The sequence below is a fragment of the Ciconia boyciana genome, chromosome 5 (genome assembly GCF_034638445.1).
Source record: "Ciconia boyciana chromosome 5, ASM3463844v1, whole genome shotgun sequence".
Classification (NCBI taxonomy): Eukaryota; Metazoa; Chordata; class Aves; order Ciconiiformes; family Ciconiidae; genus Ciconia; species Ciconia boyciana.
The window spans coordinates 2618045-2638455 of record NC_132938.1 but is presented as its reverse complement, the minus strand read 5'-3'; the positions used below and the strand labels follow the sequence as shown (position 1 = coordinate 2638455).

The window sequence follows — 20411 nt, the reverse complement described above, 5'->3', positions numbered from 1 at the left end:
GCAGATGTTCTGGAGCTTCACCCTGTTCCAGTGACGTCTGGATCAGTCCATGGCAAATGGTGGGGCTGTGTTTCCACCCCTGGGGCAATCGATTCCGAGTGTACCGAACACCCCTCCAAGTGAAAGCAAACTGTGGCCTGCACTCTGCTGCCAAAGGGATTGAGAAAAATGCATTAGTGGTATCAATTGTAGCATAGCATTTGGCTGCTTTTGACTCCAGTTCGTATTGCAGTTCCAGCATGTCCGGCACGGCAGCACTCAGCGGTGTCATGACTTCATTCAGGCCACGATAGTCTGCTGTTAGTCTCCACTCTCCATTAGACTTTTGCCCTGGCCATATGGGACTGCTAAAGGGTGAACGAGTCTTGCTGATCACTCCTTGGCTCTCCAGTTGACGAATCAGCTCATGGATGGGAATCAGGGAGTCTCGGTTGGTGCAATATTACCTCCGGTGCACCGTTGTGGTAGCGATTGGCACCTGCTGTTCTTCAACCCTCAGCAACCCCACAACAGAATGGTCCTCCGAGAGACCGGGCAGGGTAGACAGCTGTTTAATTTCCTCCGTCTCCAAGGCAGCTATACCAAAAGCCCAGCGGTACCCTTTTGGGTCCTTGAAATACCCTCTCCTGAGGTAGTCTGTGCCAAGGATGCACGGAGCCTCTGGGCCAGTCACAATGGGGGACTTCTGCCACTCATTCCCAGTTAGGCTCACTTCGGCCTCCAATACAGTCAGCTGTTGGGATCCCCCTGTCACTCCAGAAATACAGATGGGTTCTGCCCCTGTATAGCTTGATGGCATTAGGGTGCACTGTGCACCGGTGTCTGCTAGAGCCTTATACTCCTGTGGGTCTGATGTGCCCGGCCATCGAATCCACACAGTCCAGTAAACCCGGTTGTCCCTGTCCTCCACCTGGCTGGAGGCAGAGCCCCTCTAGTCCTGGTCATAATATTCATTACCCATTGCTTGTACATACGAGTCAGGGGTTCCTTCATTAAAATCAGGAGTAAGATCAGCCCTTCTACTCTGTCTGGGGAACTGTCCACTGGAAACCGGAGCAGCAATTTTCCTGGAAGATCCTCCTTGTGTGATTATTTTTCCTTGCAACTCACATACCCGTGCCTCTAGGGTCGAGGTAGGTTTTCCATCCCACTTCCTCATGTCCTCTCCGTGGTCATGCAGGTAAAACCGAAGGGTGCCCCGTGGTCTGTACCCTCTGCATCCTCTCTCTTGAGCAGAACGCTGACTTCTAATGGCTGAGATACTGGTCCGTACAGGTGGGGGGTAGGACCACCCACCGCTCACCACCCGCCGACCGACACCCAGCCAGACCCCGAGCAGCGATCACTGCTCCCGGCCAACTCCCCCAGTTTATATACTGGGCATGACATCGTACGGTATGGAATAGCCCTTTGGGCAGTTTGGCTGTGCCCCCTCCCAGCTTCTTGTGCGCCCGGCAGAGCATGGGAAGCTGAAAAGCCCTTGACCAGTGTAAACATTACTGAGCAACTAAAACATCAGTGTGTTATCAACATTATTCTCATGCTAAATCCAAAACACAGCACTGTACCAGCTACTAGGAAGAAAATTAACTCTATCCCAGCCAAAACCAGGACAGCTTCTGTACCAAAATAGCAATTAAAGATTTAATGTATACACTTTACTAGTTAATGGGGGCACATTGTTTTTTACTGCAAAAGTCAGTAATAATCCAGTACCTCTCAAAAAGGAAAATAAAATAGCCGTTAAAAGTGCTTGTCTAAACTGTTTGTGTTTGCAGAAAAATGGCCAGGCTTTTACAGTGAAATAATGTCAGATTTTAATATTTAGAGAAAATGTGGGGGAAGTGATTTGGAATACATACCTCTTAAAATGAAAAAGGCCAAACAAATCTCTCCGTGATCCTGCTTAAATTTATAAAGAAATAGGCACCGTAGGAGTCTTTAAAAGCTGTGCAAACGTTTTAATGCTGAAGTCATGCAAGTGCCAATTTTTTACTATCATATAGTATATGATAGGAAAACATATTTCTATACATATCTAAGCCTGAAAAATATAATCACGTTGCCTACTGGCTGCCTCTTGCGCATTCGGTGCCCGATCACATGCGGTTTTCATAATATATAGGCTATGGATAGCGATATGTGATCAGAAACAGGCCCTCCTCCTTCTGCATCTCAGGGAATGGTTCCTGCTGTCTATCCTTTTTTTAATGATAAATATTTCCAAGTCTTTGCACTACTCTGCTAAAGAATTTGCTGTTGCGGAGTAGGACTCCCAGTTGCTGAAGTAGTGCTTGAAGGACAAAATGCATGGTCCCTTGCAGCTTGTACGAGGCAAACGGCACGGCGTTTATGGAGGGGACCACAGGGAACTGGTGGGATGAGATGCCATCTGTCGTCATAAGCTCTGTTTATTCGGTCAGCAGTGCAACAGTAGTTCCACGTCCAAGTAGAAGTCGTCATCGAGGTGATGGACATTTGTATGAGTAGGGCACAGTGGAAACCACAGTGTTGTTTGGAAATGGGAGGTTTGGGGATCTGCAAAAAGGATTGATTTTTGGAAGCAGACCTGAGTTTGTTTTTGAAGGCAGGGAATATTGAGCGGTCGCAGTCTTCCTCCCACCGTAGTCGTTCCCGCATGGCTGTAGGTCTCCATTGGGAGCCCCAGAATGACGAGAACCGAGCCGTGCCCAGAGGCAGGGAGACGGGCACGCTGGTTCCCCCTTCAACAGAAATCCCTGTTCAAGCATACAGAGCACAGCGGTCGGCGTAAATAGTGCGCTTTAGGAAATAAGTCTTCTATTCTGGTTAATCTTCCTTTAAGCCCTCTCTTTAAATATACCGCTAGAGCGTGGGGAAGGAGGTTTGGAGACATTTTCTCTTACCCGTCAGTGCGGTACTTGAGAAGAGAAGTGTTCACTGGGGTTCAGATATACAGAAAGAAAAATTTTAATCTTAGAAAGCTTGTGTGCCTTGAAGTTGCTCATTAAGTATTCGGTGTGATAAGATCATAACTGTCAATAAAGTCAGCTTTTATTATTCTTATTATTATTATAACTGCTTTTTGTTAAATCTGCTTCTTTGCATTTTCGCTAGAAGTTGATAAATCTATTCATCCTTTTCTCCTCTTTAGATTTCAGAAAAGCAATATAGATTTGGGGAAATCAAGAAATGCCTGTAGTTCTGCAACAGCCAGTTAAAGGAATCCAACTACCATACACTTTATCTTATTTTTGTAATTTGAAAAGAAAAAATAATCAATTTTCTCTGCTTCTTTCAAGGCTTTTTTGGGGGGGGTTATCCTCTCTCTTTAAATATCGCCAAAGACAGTCAATACAGGCTTTTCCGATTTGATTAAATCTTTCGGCCTTACTGTTCTGATTTCCTGGTGAAAACTGGTGGATGTCCTATAAGGAGGTCAAACAGGTAACTTTGGAACAAGAGTTTTCTCTGAAAATAGAGGTACGTCGTTCCTCACCAGGTGTCATGAGCACTGAACTGTGCAAAACATTTTGCACTGCTGTATTATCTTTCATCCAAGTACCTCTAAGTATTATATGAACTTTTAGTCTAGGGTGGTTTTTTTTATTTGTTAGAGTTTTTCAGCTGCCGTTACGTTATGAACAAGGACAATAAGATATTTTTCTTTTTTTTCCTTTACAGTTGTTTCCTGTCTTTGCTTCTGGTGGCAGCTGTGGTTTGGAAGATTAAACAAAGTTGCTGGGCATCACGACGAAGAGAGGTTGAAATGACAAAATTGAATGCTATCTCTTAAATGACTTTTTTATAGTAGTTCGCTCTTGTATTTATTCACGTATGCACAGCATTAACCTTCAGTTAAGGATAAGCTCCGCTAATCTATAAATGCTTCTGTCTGGGGATTTATAATAGTGTACTTTTGATTACAGTTTCAGTGACAAATGATGCTATTTTAATCTCCTGATGCTGCAGTTTCTGCGGAGCACAAAAAAAGAGGGGTGAATGTCCTACGTTCCCAGAACTCGGGTTCTAGACAGCATAAATACAAAACCACCGCAAATCAGGAGATTCTTTACATCTGTTTTGAAAGAGGAAGTTTCTGCGCTGAAGCTCTGAACCACATTAGCTCCCGCTTCAAAAAAAAAAAGCTGCTAAAAAAAAAGGGCTATTTCCCATTTTCAAATAAAAAGCTTATCTAAATGTTTTGGGGTGGTTGTTTTCTTATTCCCTGCCACATAATAGCGTAAGAGAAAGATGGGAGAAGACACCCACGACTGGGAAAGCTGTAGTGTACTACCTAAAAAGGCAACTTTTAGTGCCAGAGCTTTCTCCTCCTCACCTAGCCATGGGCCATACCAGCTTCCCAACTTTTTCTTGTTTGCAGGATGTAAAGAAATGTGTGCTTTACACCCCCCAAAATATGGTTCCTCCTTGTTTATCCCTGATGCATTTGGTGATTTTTTTTTCACCACCCTTTTTTCCTGCTTCGCAATTGAAGCTAATTTCACGTTACACCCTAAGCACACAGCGTGACCGAGATAGGATGGCTAATATGCTGTCACTCAGTAGCATAAAGACTGTGTCCTTATTTCTAATTTTTAAGCATAAATGCAGTAAAATGTATAGTAGAGCTGTGTAGAGAAGCAAATCCTGTGTGCTGCAAGGCAGACGACCACACGTTCCTGGGGTTTTCTTGCTGTGGTAAGCACAAAAACCATGGAAGGCAGAGCCCTGTATGATGTACAAATATAGCAGAGGTTAGGCTGGGCTGCGCCTGGGATTATTTTTAGGAGCTTTGTCTTGTGCAGTCTGTTTTCCTGTATGCAAAATGAGAGAAGCCAAACTTTTTTCGAGTGAGTCCAGGTGCTCTTTCTATACGGAAGCGTCTATACGTCGTCACCCAAGAGCAGGTATCTTTCCCTAAGGACTGTGGTGTGTTTCTCCTCAGCTTTTGGATTTGAGAGTGAAATCTGCCCATGCCCATAGATTTTCCTCCTAGCTGTCCTGCTGGGATGAAGCTCTTCGCAGCTGCAGGCACCCAGCCGTGTTAACTGTTCTGTTCGAGAGTGTTTTATTCATACTTAGGAGTTGATCAAGAGTATTCTGGGGATTAATTTTTACAGTGCTGAAATTCTGTGCAAGTGCCTGTTTCTTGCATAGCTTCAAAAATCTGTATCTGGTTGTACTTTCCAGGGCAGTGGTGGGAATAGTATAAATTTATTCAATCTGAGGATCTCCTTTCTTATAATAAAGCAGGATGATGTCTGATAACTCTTTTCCTCTTCTTCCTCTTTCTGCTTCAGATGTTTTTGCTCTTACTAGTGAACTCAAATGCATAATATAATCAGTGGTTTTCAAACAGATAACCCTTTATCTTTGAAATAATTTGTCTTTGAGGTTTTCCATATTCTCTGAAGGTAGATAAATTTTTACTAGGGCGACTGGTTTTTTCCTTCTCACTTTCTTGGCAAGAAAGTAAGCTGGAGTCAGCATAACATTCCCTGTTGGCTCCTGAGGTTAAAAGTTATCTAGGAATGTATAAGGAATATAGACTGAGAAGTAAACACTGTGCTTTGGAGCTCAGTTAAAATATTTTAGCAGTGGCCTAAATGAAAAATGTCATTATAAATTAAGTTACTTTCAGACTGATGCATGTTTTAAGGAAAAAAGCTGGGGTACTAGCAACATATTGGCGTGTTTTAGTCTTAAATTCAGTTTACATGTGTGGCTATTTGACAGGCAGTTCATCAGTGTGTTCTTTTCCTGGCAGATTCCTGTCTTTTGCTGTTATTTGTCTTGCTCTTTCTTTACATCTAGTGACTCTTATCTTGTAGTTCATAGATCTTTGCTGTTCCATTCCTCTTTTGTTAGAAATACTTGTAAAACTTGAAGAAACTTTTAAATTTTGGCCATGCCATTATTAGATATATTAATAAAGACTGTCTCCAGAAACAAAAGTCTGCCCAAAAATTCTTTGACTTTTTGATATTATCTAAGATGATTTTATAGCTTGCAGGGTTTTTTTTTATATGGACTCTCAATAAATCCTATCAAGGCTCTCTTTAAATGTTAGTAGTTAACATAGTGATTAATAGCAGTTTGCTACACTGCAAGTTTTAAGTATATACAAGTATACCCCTCTGTTCTGAGGATGTTTCCAAAGCCTGTGATTTTTAGATTTGCCATTCTTCCTTCCTTTGGAGGTGGCTGCTCTCTTTGGTTTTCTCCATTACCCTTACAGGAGTTTTGGGTTACAGAGTTCGCAGGCTGGACTGGAAAAAACAGATTTTGTTTTATCACTTCTTTTCCCTCTATAAACTACTGACACAGCTGATGGAGACCACCTCCTCCCACCATATTACAATTTAGTGGCAGGGTGAAAGGCGAGGTGCTTAAGCAGCAGTGGCAGGGCACCCGATTCAGACAGCATATTGTAAACTTCAAGTTAATATATTCTGCAGCCCTGGAGGAAGATATTTCTCTGCTTTGAGCTATGTTTTTAGAAGTAGTCAAGTTACAGTTGCCTGTCTCCCAGGCGTTGTGCTGTAGTAATTCTGCACGTGTTCTCTAATCTTAACCCAAAAGTAAGAAAGATATAATGCAATCTGCAGGTAATTCCCGGCTATCAATCACTTCTGCTTCCAATATAAGCTCTGCAAGTGCCTAACTTCTTATCGCAGTGCAGAGTGAAAAGCAGATAGCTGAAGCTTAATCTGAGATATGTATAGGACAGAAAAGGGAGTGTGTTGAAAGGTGTAGCAGTCAAAATTATTCAGACAGTATTGCTTGGAAAATGTGCTGGGAGAAGTTGTACAGCTGTGCGTGGTGTAGCAGGTTAGTGGAACACAGCATCATCATTTGGTGAAACTACATTTGCGTTGCTCCTTACTGAGAAAGCAGTGTACTACAAATCCAGAATCTACATCAGGATCTTGTAAAATATGTAAGATTCCCCTGACCTTTTTTTTTTCCCCTTTCTGCAGCTAATCCTCTTTGACCAGCTGCTTGCACATGCCAGTGCTGATGTTCCTCAGCCTTAAGGCTAAAAGGTCTTTTGGGTGTGCAAACACGGTGTATCAAATGTCTAGTTGTCGGAAAATGAGTTTGGAGCACTGAGCAAAAGTTCAGGCCTTGCAGAGTATAAAACTTGACCTGAAGTAAAAATGGGAACGATTTGTGTCATATCAGGCATAGAGGAGATGGGATTGTAAATTGTGTGTTTATTCCCTCTCCAGTGAGCACCAAGTTTAAGTATCTTCAGACATCTTAAAGAGGGAAAATGGAAATAAAAAGGCAGCTCTTATAGGAGGCTTAGGGTGAGGTGAATGTCATTAGGAAATAGGGACAGGAAACCTTTCTATCTTGTCTCTAGAAAATGACACGTTAAATATATCAAGGTGGTAATAGAGAATAATGCACAAAATATGAGAGTGGCATTAGAAATTTAATCTGCCCATCTGCTGTCGTGAGTTTTCTGTCCTATTGTTTTATTTTAGCATCCGCGTCCTATTCTCTTCACCCTCAGTCTGCTGCTTCTCCTCCACTTTGAGCAAGAAATAGCTCTTCTTAACATTTCCAGCAAATGGAGCGTGGATAGTCATTTGGTCGACTCAGTGTAACTGTCTGCGTGAGGGTCAGCTGGATCGCTCTCCATGCCCCGTTGGGATGTGTTGGGAGCATGAGCACCAAACACGTACGGAGATAACTAAATTTGGGCATCTAGAGCTCAATTGCACCCTTAACGTACAAAATTGTCTACATTTCACCTCCTTTCTTGCCAAGACTATCCAGGACTGAACGTTTTTACTCTGTGTGCTGCCCAAATTCTTCAGGATGGGTTTTGTGTACTGATTTACTGCAGGGATTATCCTTCTCCTTCCTGACCTCATTGCTGAAACCTTTTTCCCTCCCAAGTGTATTCAAAATGTAGCAGCACTTCTTTTTTCACTGGCATCCTCCGCTGTAACACCCGTGAACACTGAATACCATTTAGGCAGGCGGGTTTCTGTATTCATTTTTACAGCAAAGACTTTCCAAGGGATGTGTGCTGTGTATTATTTATTGCACTGCCTTTGCTTTCTTCTCCTTCCTGCTCTCACCTGTTAGTATTTCATTCATCTCTCAATATCTTCTCTCTTAGACTGTGATTTAGGGTATCCTTTGTCAAAGAAAAGGATTCAGGACTGGAATATTTTGAAACTGTAATTGTAAATCAGGATATTCATCGCTGTCTAGAGTCTCCAGTGGTGTCTTGGAAGGATCTGTTATTGGCTTTATGCAAGAACATTAAAAGGTCAGGCTACAAATGTCCCTAAATTTGGGCAGTCACAGGTGCTTTGGAGGGCTTGTAAGAAACGAGATGTGCTGGTGCCAAACTTTGCTGCTGTATTCTCCAAGCTCCCAGCACTCGTTTGGCATGTGGACCTTCTTGTTCGATAGCACCAACCGTCCTATTCAGCGTCTGTCAGCTGAAATGAAAATATTAACTTGTTGGTGTAGTTTGTAGAGGAAACATGGATTGGAGGAGTGAGAAATCACGGCAAGCAGATAACTTCTACGAAGGTCTAGATTACGTGGTCAGCACACTCGGTTGTCTCATCAGGGTGAAATGTAAGCCTGTGTATGTATTTTTTTAAACAGTTAGGGTGGGTTTACTACCCAGAATACTTGTTCCCTGGAAAATAGACTGAAATTATGGTGGCCGTGGTGAATTAATAACTGTACAGAAATTCCCAGCTCCTGCGTTTATAAGTAGAGTCATAAAATAAGAGCATAGTGTTAGTGTTGTGTGTAACCGGTTATTGGAGTACTGCGTCCACTCTGGTCTCAGCAATGTCTTGAGTGTTGCAGATGGTACAGAACAACACTGCAAGATTAATTTGTTATCTGGAAGATAAGCGAGAGACTAAAGCATCACAAATTACTCATTTTATCCAAGGAAGAACATATTGAGATTTGATGATGTGAGTCAGTGTCTGTGAAAAGGAATCATAGAAGATTCATGATGGGATGAGGGTCTTCTTAACGATCACCCAAAGGCATAACACCCAGTGTCTGCAACTGGGGGTAAAAATGTCAAAAGCTGTTTTGTTTTTTTGTTTTTCTTCTCTTTTTAATGGCGAGAGTAGCAATGCCAACAATTTTTTTTACAAACATGGCTCTCAGATCAGAGTTTGAGTGCTTCTGGAAGGATCTTTTCTAGGTCAATCCAAGTCACATGCTTGTGGAAATCACATGGTGCAGTTTGGTGGCTTGTACTATGCAGGAGGTCAGATCAAATAATCGTAACTTTTTCTGCTATGCCTAAATTTAAAATCTATGAATGGGAACCAACGCATAGTGCCTCTAGGCTTTTTCCAAAATGCAAATGCTGCGTGCTCTCTGCAGTGATCTATGTGGCTTTGGTCACCAACTGAAGGAAATTATAGCAGAAATAAGAGATACCCTGAAGAGGAAAAACATCCCAAAATATTAATGTTGACAAGAGATTCCAGCTCAGGGGAAAGTTGATGGTCCATTTTTGTTTGAACATGCTACTGTCACTTCTGTGCCTAATTGAGCTCATCTCTGGTGGAACTTGCAGATGGCCAGTTACAGCTGACCATTTGTAGCTTTAATATGTCTGCGTAGGACACCATCATATCAGGTTGGCAATCCCATACACAATGTTGGCATCCAGCTGAGCTTTTCTCACATAGTCTTTAGTGCTGTTGCCGCTAGAGAATCAAGTTGGTTTTAGTGTATCCCAAAAAAGAACTGTTGGCTGGTATTTATGATGATGAAGCTAGACTATCAAGTCTAGCTCTAGGAGAGTTCAGCCTCATTTAAAAAAGCCCACAACTGTATGTATATTGAGGCTCTTGTCATTTCAGACTCCTAGGTCTCTCTCTGATGATAGGAATCAGTGGTACAGGTATCTAATTTAGCTATTTGGAAAAATCAGGGAGAGAAGCAGCGTTGTGTAATTATGCTAGAAGAGCTCCAGTCAATCAACGGTGCGCTCTGCTATTGTGTAATTATCTGGTATTGGTATGTATTTTAGTCTGCATGGACTATATACTTCTGGTCTTTTAAAAAGAAATGATATCTTATTCTGCTTATTAAAGGTCAGGTTTTCTGTGCCCTCCTACTGGGCATGATTATGATGAATAACTTATCTTAATCAGCCCTGAATTAAATATCTTCTGTCATTTCAGCATGAGGCAACTTCCCAGCAGCTTTGCTTTCTGGTTTGTTATAGTTTTGAAGTGTGGAAATGCCTGTTGAGAAGCATTTGAACATTAATTCTCTCCTCCTCTCTCTTTCAACATAGCCTGCAAAGTCAGTTACAAAACTAATTAGCTAACATTAATATGTGCACTGCTCTAGGGGCTTAAAAACTTAATTTTCAGTGATGATGGAAGTGTCAGAGAAAATTGTTTGTTTGTTGACTTACATGGTAGTTAATGTAATTGTAGCTAAATGCTTTAAATCACTTATTTCCGAGACAATATGTCTCATCTTCGTGGAATATTTATATCTTCTATGTTTGTTTCTTTGTTGATGCCCCTTTTTATTTTGGAGTAGGTAATTCCATTGACTTCTCCCCTTTCCCCCAAGGTCACCAAGTAACTACAACGTAAAGCGACAGTTCCCACACCAGGATATATACGTTACTTCAAAGTAATGCACAGTGATGCCTGAGCACCCAGCATTGCTGGCCACGTAGACGTGCAGCTCCAGCTAGCTGCTGTTGCCACCGCCACTGGGAAGGACACCTTCTCCAAAGGCCCTTGGGAACCCCAGGAGGGTGGTGTCCCCTTCCCACGCTGGCTGTCAGCAGCCTGCGACCTACAGTTTTGGCAGATGTCCCAGAGCTCTCCTGTAATAAGTTCTCAAAACAAGATTTTCTAAGTTAGTCATGCAGCAGTGCCTGGAAATAGGTAGTTGATAGTTCATGTGCATACGCAAATAATGTATTTGTGCACAAACGGGACGAGCCACCTTCGGAATTCAAATGAAGCTCTTACAGCAATTCAGGATGTGCAGGAATAAGGTCAAAATGCCTGTCTGCCAGTGCAGCCACTCTACCCAGTATGTTTTGGAAGGACAGGAGTGCTCTTCGTCCTCTGACCTCAACAAAATCGCTGGGACTTCATTAGTAAGTGGCCAAGTCAGAGCTAATAAGCCTTGTCGGGAGATTTTTGTTACCCTTTGCTCAGTGTATGCACTGAGGCCTTTACATATTGGATTGGACTGTGTGTTCCATAGGTTGTGCAGAGCCTTGGAGGGAACATGTAAGAGGACCGCCACACTTGAAAAACGTTGCAGAATTGATGCTGTTTAAGACTGGTCAGGAAGAAGGAGACAACTTTGTTCTGTTTCCTTATCACCCTCTATTTTGCTTCGGTTGACAGGAATGAACAGCAACCGGAGTTGCTGTATCCATGTTGGAGAACAGCATCTTTACACTCTGCGTGGTAGAGCTCCATGCTTCAGCTTAATACAGGAAAATCCCAAATATTCTGTTCTGCCCCAAAATCTTTTTTTTTTTTTTTTTTCTAAATGTCTTAAACAACAAGAGTAAAAATCGGTTTGTTTCCTTATCTTCTTTATCCTTCTTCTCTTACCATGACACTGGAGCTGTTACTTTCTTTAGACTCGCTGTTGTTTGTGAGGTCTTTGGGTTTTGGCCCATTGGAGCAGTTTATTTTTGCAATACAGACAGGGTAGCGGTTCAAAGCACACAGCTGATTTCACAGTGTCCTGGTTTTTAAAGTTGGCTGTGGACAGCATGGACAACACAGCTGGTGATTTTGCTTGTTCATAAGAGAGTGGAGCTTGATTTTTCCATGGTGGTACAGAAATACGGCAGTAGAAACCCAGTTCAGCGGGAAGTTGATCATAGCCTTAGCTTTGCAACACCATCCCAAATTCATTGCAGCCTCGAAGGTTGTCATATGAATCCTCAAAGGATGGCCTTTAATCGTACTTGTTTCATCAAAGTAAAGGAACAGGTAGCTTGCTCTGTTGAAATATCTTCAGCAAAAGTTCCTCTAAAACCCAAATGTTACCTCCTGAGAATGCCCAGACTAGCTATCTTTGAAAAACAACAAGCTATGGGTCCAGAAAGATCTGAATTTCAGAAATACCTTGAAGGATTAGATCTACAAATTTCCTGGGGAAAAAACCTGTTGATAAGACTACTGCTCTTTTCTAGCTCTCCTTTTTAAAGTTCACCTCCTTCGACCGTAGACTGCTGTAATGGTACCAGACATTCCTGCGGGTACCCTGCCTGAATACGTCCTGTCTGCTGGGAATAACTTTGCTCCCTTTCCTGGGGGGTCTTGCTTGCTTCTCTTTTACTCTGCCTTAAAATGAAAGCTCATCCATGCCCCTTGTTCACTTAGCACACCCGTGGTTTTTTCTTCCTTGAGTTTCTACTTTTTTCCTTCTCGTCTCTGTTGAAAATTGAGATGAAATACTCGTGTAAAAACTTGAGTTCATTACAAGTTCTAGATAGCTGGTTTGGTTAGAGTTTTTTTTTATAAGCCATTCTTTATAAGGAGCAAATAAAATCCCAAACGTGTGGCTTTCTTCTGGAAAAATTGACATCCTTTCATGGCTGAAAATATCAGAGCCCCATCCTGAAAGCTACCATAGCCCTGTGCTCATAAAAGAGACTCTGCAGGGGGCAATTGCTGAGATGGATGGTAGCAGGATGGTTATACGGAGACCGGTGACTGCTTTATTACCGTGAATAAAATGTTTGGGCTTTTCTTGTCAGAAAACACAGCATAGGTTATATTAGTCAATTAACCTGGTAACCTGAATAGCTATTTTTCTTTTGCCTGTGCTACTGCATGTAAAGGTTTTCCTGAATTCCTCTGGCTGTTTTTCTCCCATCAGTAACACACTATTCATTTTGGATTATCCATTACTCAACATGTATGAATTTAAAGAATCCCTGGTACGAAACCCTGCATTTCTGCACCGTTTGCTCCTGGATCTGTACCTCTAGTCCTGGGTGCTATGAGATGAGCGACCTCGGTGGTCTCCTGTCCTCCCTACTGCTTTTCTCCTCCACCGTAGACCGTCTGTTGAGTTTATTGCCAGGTTCTCTTAGTGTCTGGTTGCACCAGAACCTTCAGGCGTTGTTTCACCACTTCCCATTCTCCCATTGCTTCAGCTTGTGATTTTTTTGGAAGGAGTTTTTCTACTAATAGTGGGGGGGGGGGGGGGATCAATGCAAATGAAAGTTGTGCAGGTTCTCACAGTTTGCTGTTACTTAAAGGCCAGTGGTGTGTTCCAATACACGCTTTCTGATGTGTTTTTATTGTAACCCTGTCAAACGTTTTGCCTTTAAGATCCTCTTCAGACCTAAGTGCTTTAAAATATTCCCAGGTTGTCCTATTAATTGTGTGATCTAGAAACAAAAGGTTTGCTTGAAAGAGTATTGACGTTCATTATTTTAAATCTCAGAAAGCCAATCATTAGGAATGAGGGTAAGCCAGGTTCTGGGGTATCTTGATGTTAACTGCTGCTGATTTCTGATGACATGCTCAACGTCTTGGCTGAGGAAACGCCACAATTTGTCCCTTACAACATAATAAAATCTTTTAATTAAAATTTTGACACACCAAACAAATATCAAAGGATATATACGTGCACAGGTTAAACAGGCGCAGTGCATGCCTTGGGGGAAAGAGTGACATTCTGGTTACAGAGCAATTATTTCTCAAATTTATTCTTAATTTGGGGGGGGAATTGGTTTTGTAACATGGCTTATGCTACGCCACAAACTGGTGTTAGGAGAAGGATGTTCTCCTTTAGGCATTTGCTGCCTTGGTTGCATCTTGGACCTTTGGTTTTACCTGGTTTGGCCACTGTTACACCGAGAGTCAGTTGGCTTTGGGACAACCCCGAAAGCGATGGTTTTCCTTGGCCAGTTCAGAAAACGAAGACAATAACGTAGCTGTCGGCATTGCTTTTCCCACTGCTCGTGTTGTAGCACTCAGAGGTATCTCTGCCTTCACAGCACTGCTCAGGGTTTTATTTCTTGAAGCTACTATTGACTTCAGTAGGAGTCATGTTGCCAAATGGCACATTTTCTTTCGTAAACTAAACTTCCTTCAAAGAGCTAATAGCTTTTAGTTCATAAGTCCCTTGGACATCTTCATCAGGACAGCTTGTTCTTTGATTTTATAGCCATTAAACAAAGCACTTTATGATAGCTGAAGGGGACAATTGCAGGAACAACAACCCAGCAATCTGTTTCACACTTGCTTTAGTCTGCAATCTGCTGGTGTGCTTTAAATATTCGAAAACTCCTCGCGTTCTTTTACCCAAGTGTGAGTTACACACGAGTTTGCTTGCAAATGCTTAGTACAGCTCCGTTTGTGTGAATTCGTTGGGGTTTTTTGCTTTGTGACAGTATCTACAATCTGCTCCGAAATGCCGGGGTTTTTTTTTCTTTGCCTTTTTTTTCTCTTTTTCCCTTCAGAAAGTAAGCAAAATTTTGCCACTTGCCTTTTACGGCAGTGAAATTTTATATTTTTTTTTTATTAGACTGAGAACCATAGAGGCTTATATACCCCCCCAAGCTTACTTGCATCGATCTCATCATGCCTTCCTGCCACCTTACCTGAACCCCAAGCTTACAGAGACAGCCGTCCAGTTTTCTACACAAAAAATACCCCACAACTAAAAGATGGCTTGGCAAAGAAAAGACCATAGAAAGTTTATGAGTTCAAGAAAACCGTGATGTAATTAGTTTTATCCAAACGAGTTGCACGCTGGATAGCAGCATCTGCCTTTCGCCTGTGTGCTGTGTCCTCTTCTGCTGTGCTGGATGTGGGCAATCTATCTTCCCGGGTTATTTAGGGCACGATGCGTTTTGTAGTGTTTTCTTTAGCACTTTTTGAGTGCTGTAAATGAAGAGTTAGGGTTTGGAGTGTCAAATTGCCCAGAATTAATAGGGAAATGCGGGTGGCGATGGTGGGAAATATAGAGGGCATTTGGTAGTGGCTCAATCTTGCTTAAAAATAGAGTATGACTAGTATTGCTGCAGCTGAGTAGTAGTGCTAAATGTGTAAAGCTGCGTACAACAAGTGGTTTTAAGTAGTTGCTGCACTTAAGGGTAAGATTGCTGGTTTTTTACGTGCTCTACAAAGTGTATGCCTCTTCCCCTATTAAATAGGGGCACCGAGTCACATCAGACCCATTGCTTCTGGGAATTAGGGTTATGGCTTCTGCCTCCATTTACGGGTTGTGTAGCTTGCTGTTAGTATTCGAGATTAGCCGCCGAAGCCAAAAAGAAGCATGTCCGCAGCTCGGCTAAAATGGAAATGCTGTTTCCAGCCCAGCCATACAGGAAGTGTCTTTTTTTGCGTTAAAAAAAAGGGAGCTGCATCGTAATGCTTAAAAGTGCTTAAGAGTACAATAAAAAGATGTCTTGTGTCATGAAGGCTTGCAGAGAGTTACCCAGGAAAAGGTTTTCTATTTTAATAAAATATATTGCAACAAGGACATGCTTGCCGTTTGATACATTCGCGGCGTTCAGAAAGGAAACAAACAATAAAAAAAGATGATTATTCAATAGATGCCTGACAGCATTTTGCTAGTGCTGTTATAAAAAATATCAAATTCTTTCTTACAGTAGTTACGTACGGCTGCTAGTTTAATTTTAAAATGGTTCCCACAAATCCTATGGAGTCCTGTCATGCCCCAGACAGGTGATGACAAACAACTAGGGTATCACAGCTTAAAAATTAAATAACTGCTTTATGGAGACTGAAGCAGATGCATTTTCCCTCACAAACAAGTCAGGCTAAGGCTGTGCATGTTGGTTTATTTGCAATAACCTGTTAAGTTGTAGTAATGTGAATATTTACAATTATCTGCCTGTACCCTTAAGCCTGTTAAAACACCAGGAGATTATTTTTCCATATTCATTGATATCCCTTTGCATTGGGTAAAACCTCTCAGATAGATGTTTTTTTCATCTTTGTGTGAGATTATTTTTACATATTCATTGATATCCCTTCGCATTGGGTAAAACCTCTCAGATAGATGTTTTTTTCATCTTTGTGTTGGAACAATATGATAATAATATTTTTCTGTTTATTAAATTAGCAACTACTCCGTGAGATGCAACAGATGGCAAGTCGCCCCTTCGCCTCCATCAACGTTGCCTTAGAAACAGATGAAGAGCCGCCAGATCTCATCGGGGGAAGCATAAAGGTGAGAGCTGGGGCTTTAGGATGGTCCTTACCACGATTAATCATGGATGCTTGTTTTAAACTGTGGTTAACGCAGTCATCCCAAATCCTCTATTTGTTACGTACCTACAAGAAACCGTAAGTCCGGGAGGGCCAACAGATACTGTTTTTATTTGCTTTTATCCCTTCAGGTATGCATTTACAACTTTTGGGCTGGTTTAGATAAAAGTTACACTGTTTGTAGGTGTCGTGGTTTAGCCCCAGCCGGCAGCTAAGCCCCACGCAGCTGCTCGCTCACTCCCCCCCGGTGGGATGGGGGAGAGACTCGGAAGAGCAAAAGTAAGAAAACTCGTGGGTTGAGATAAAGACAGTTTAATAGGGAAAGCAAAAGCCGCGCACGCAAGCAAAGCAAAACAAGGAATTCATTCACTCCTTCCCATGGGCAGGCAGGTGTTCAGCCATCTCCAGGAAAGCAGGGCTCCATCACGTGTAATGGTGACTTGGGAAGACAAACGCCATCGCTCCGAACGTGTCCCCCTTCCTTCTTCTTCCCCAGCTTTATATACTGAGCATAACATCATGTGGTATGGAATAGCCCTTTGGGCAGTTTGGATCAACTGTCCTGGCTGTGTCCCCTCCCAGCTTCTTCTGCACCTGGCAGAGCATGGGAAGCTGAAAAGTCCTTGACCAGTGCAGCAACAACTAAAACATCTCTGTATTATCAATGCTGTTCTCAGCACAAATCCAAAACATAGCCTCGTACCAGCCACTATAAAGAAAATTAACTCTGTCTCCGCTGAAACCAGGACAGTAGGGTATGAGATTTTGTGTTTGCCTTGTTAGTTTTTATGCCTTGAAATAGAGAAGAATGCAGCTTTACGCAGTAGAACATTTGGCTAGAAATAGCTATAGGTGCTGCAAATAGCAACCATTCTTCTGCGATATCTCAAAGCAAACAGGAATATAATCGTGTGTATGTACTGTAATAGTGTTAACATATTTCTGATTATAAATATATGCTCAAATCTTGTGGTATGCAAATAGGAGTGTGGAGAAATCATTGTCTTACACCAGGCTGGCATGTTCTTAGACACAACATGTTGTATTTTTAGGAAAAGCGTATTTAAAAGGAGACTAATGAATTAAAAGATCTTTTTCATGTGATGCTTTGACTAGCAGACTTGTATACAAAAAGAAAAAATTAAGAACCTGAGAACACTGATTATTTTTGTTTCCTGTCTAAGGTAGCTGTTTTGTTTTATTTAGACTTCAGTTTTTTGGAAGTCTTCCTCATTAGTCCAGGCACAAAGTTTCTCACCTTCTGTTACTGTGACAAGAGAGCAAGTTCTGCTTTTCTATTTTAAAAAGTGTTTATTTTAATTGTTGTAAAGCACATGAAAACAGTCTGACCCAAGAACTTCTGTTTGGTGAGTAATAATATTTAAGTCTTGGCCTTAGTATCAGGAAATGCCACAATTTAGGTTGTCTGCATAGCCTTAGCTCTTCCTTATTTATCTGCAAATATAGTCTTTCACAGCAAGTTGTAACACTTTTTCACCTGATTGGTGTCCTGCAGCATCTTCTGGGTGGATGCTGCGTGGAAGAAGCTTTTCAATATATTGTCTTAGTTTCATTATTTGTTCTGGTTATTTACTGTGTTCCATCCAAACCTTTAGTCCCAAGCTTGAACGATTCCTGTGATTGCTCCGCATTTGAGTGCTTCATGAATTAATCGTTGCCTTTCGCTGAAGTCAGGGATTATTGTCCCTGTTTTGCAGAGATGAACCTTGAAGCATAGTGAAAATAAAGTAAAATTTTCAAAGGTAGTCAGTAATTTGGGGTAATGAGTGACAGGGCAGCTAAGCTGACCTGTCTCTGGGACCTCTCCTTGGAGGCTGTGAGTGGTTCTTCTCCCCACTGACTTTCATTTGACTCCAGATCATTCAGTTTTTCTGAGTTTTTATAATTATTCTACTTCTGTTACAAGGGTGGTAGGCACTGGAAGTCGTTAGCCGCTCATAGCTCACCGAGACTTAGAAATACATGCTTGTAAAATTGGATTGTCACTCAACAAATTAGAATGAGCCTTTTTTTCATGGCTTCATCGAAGAAGCCATGGGATGTGTATGGATGTTCCCATCGGGCTGGAGGCGGATTTGTGAGGCTGTAGCCTGGCTGCTGATGTTTTTGGGTTGCAGTCTGTCTGTCTGGGGCCAGTTCCCTTCTCCTCTTTCCATTTTCTGGAAATAAGCTAACTGAAAGCACCTCTCCTGTAGGACCAGGCCAGAACAAAGCTGTCCCAAACTTTTTAATCTGTTTGACAAGTTTGTCTACACTTACAAACTATGGAGAAAACAGAAAAATTTGGATCTCTCATGTTCTGACTAGTGTGTTATTTCTCCTCTTGTTCAGCTGCCAGTGCTTTTACCTTTTTCATTTGGGCTTTGTTGTTTGCTTTCTCCTCCATACCTCTCTGCTTTTTGTTTTCTTCTCAGTTTCTTCTTTGATTATAGGAATGTTGAACTCTTCTCTTTTGAAGTGCTTCCATAGACAGCACTGCAGGCGGGTTTTCATCTTTCTCTCACTTGCAGCTAAGCTTCCTTGCTTTCCCATGTCTGCCGTCTTTTTCCATATCTCGCTTGTCTGACCTCCTTGGCTTACTCAGGAATGGATGGAGAAGCTGGTCTTAAGCATAATAAGTAAGACTGTGGACAGATGTCCTTTTTCAAACTCAGAAAACTGCTAATTGCCCTCAGCGCTGATAACTCCTACAAATGTTTCTTAATCCACTTCAAGCATAAATGAGACGGTCTGATTCAGGCAAATAGCACAGACCTTGTACAGTAACCTGGAGCCAAGTAGGGAAGGTGGACATGGATGGTTGTGCCAGCAGGTAACTTCATCTGCTGGAAGATCTGGGTGCAGAACGAGGATGCTTTTCCGTGACAAGGAGAGTCGCTAAACTTTGGGGGGGTTTATATATTTTTTTATTGTCTTGGAGAATTTGGGTAGGGGATAAAAGTATGTATAGAAGCCTGGAGTGTTTTGGCGAAGTTGAAATCAGATGGAGAGGAGAGGAGGCTGAGGAAGCTTGTGGAATGGGGAATGATGCTTCTGAGATAGTCTGGCCTGTTGGATGCTGCATATAAATTAATTTAAATAGGAATGAAAAAGCAGTGTCAATATCTATGGGGTCAACTTTGGTTTTTTTCCTCAGCCCTTTTGCACCTTGATGGGAAAAAAGCTCTTAGCAGGAGGGAGCTGCAGGAAGATGGGATGGGATGATACAGAAATGTGGAACTGCATTTTTCTTTGTGTTTTGTCTGTTCTTTAATTATTAGCCAAGAAAAGAGTGAAGAGAAATGTTGCTACGTTGTTGGACTGTAAGCCATTCTCCAGTTACTCTGCCATTCACTGCGTTAAAATTTGAGAGCCTTCATTTTAATGCAAGAAATCCAGACTTGCGTTATCATAAATGCATTGGTGTTTTTCTTTCCCCATGTGAATCAAAGCCTTTGGTTAATAACGAGTTATTTGCGGGTTACAAAGGAGAAGTGGAAAATGGGACGTCTTGTCTGCAAGAGATTAATTTCCTTTTCCATTGTGCATAGCCAGTTGGCAGCCAGTGTCAAGCTAGTTCCATCCTAAGCTAATGTTTTCCAGCTGGACAGTATTAGAACCGTGTTTTCATTTAGTATTTTTCCTGGGGTACTTAGAAGTAATAGAAAGTGCTTTACCTGCAGGGAAACTATTCATATTACAGTCTGCAGCTAGGCAACACGTAACTAGCTGCTTTAGTTTATTTCCCACTCAACAAATACCCAGTGGATCACAAATCTACCAGTAAATTTGCTTAGTTATTACAAAATCCGTTGGCTCTTCTCTGCAGCTTTTTGTGCGTTCTGAGGTGCTGCCTATTGCAATTTTTCTTCTAAGAGTATTTAACGTCCCTGGTATCTGGGACTCATCCAAGTGTCTGAACTGGTATTACTGTAATTCAGGCTTTTTTAGGTCTTGTTATCTAATTAATCTAAGTTTTGTAGTCCTCTGCAGTGATTTTTAGAAGAAGCTTTCCTGAAAGAATTTGGAAAGTTTCTAATTTTGACATTGATTTCCAGGTATCTTGAAGCTGGTAAAGGCAGGAAGTTAACGCTTGTAGATTCTTGGGAAAAACACATACACAATATAGCAAGGAAACACTTAGCTTGAGCAAAACACCTACAGGATCAACAA

General features: G+C 41.8%; 1 protein-coding gene across 1 annotated transcript in view; it reads left to right on the top strand.

The window, feature by feature from the left end:
- ATRN (attractin) overlaps positions 1-20411 on the top strand; it is a 160772-nt gene that overhangs the window by 126175 nt on the left and 14186 nt on the right. The window contains exons 26-27 of the mRNA XM_072861201.1: positions 3664-3742; positions 16093-16200. Coding sequence (XP_072717302.1) covers positions 3664-3742; positions 16093-16200 — 187 coding nt within the window. The remainder of the gene's footprint in view (positions 1-3663; positions 3743-16092; positions 16201-20411) is intronic.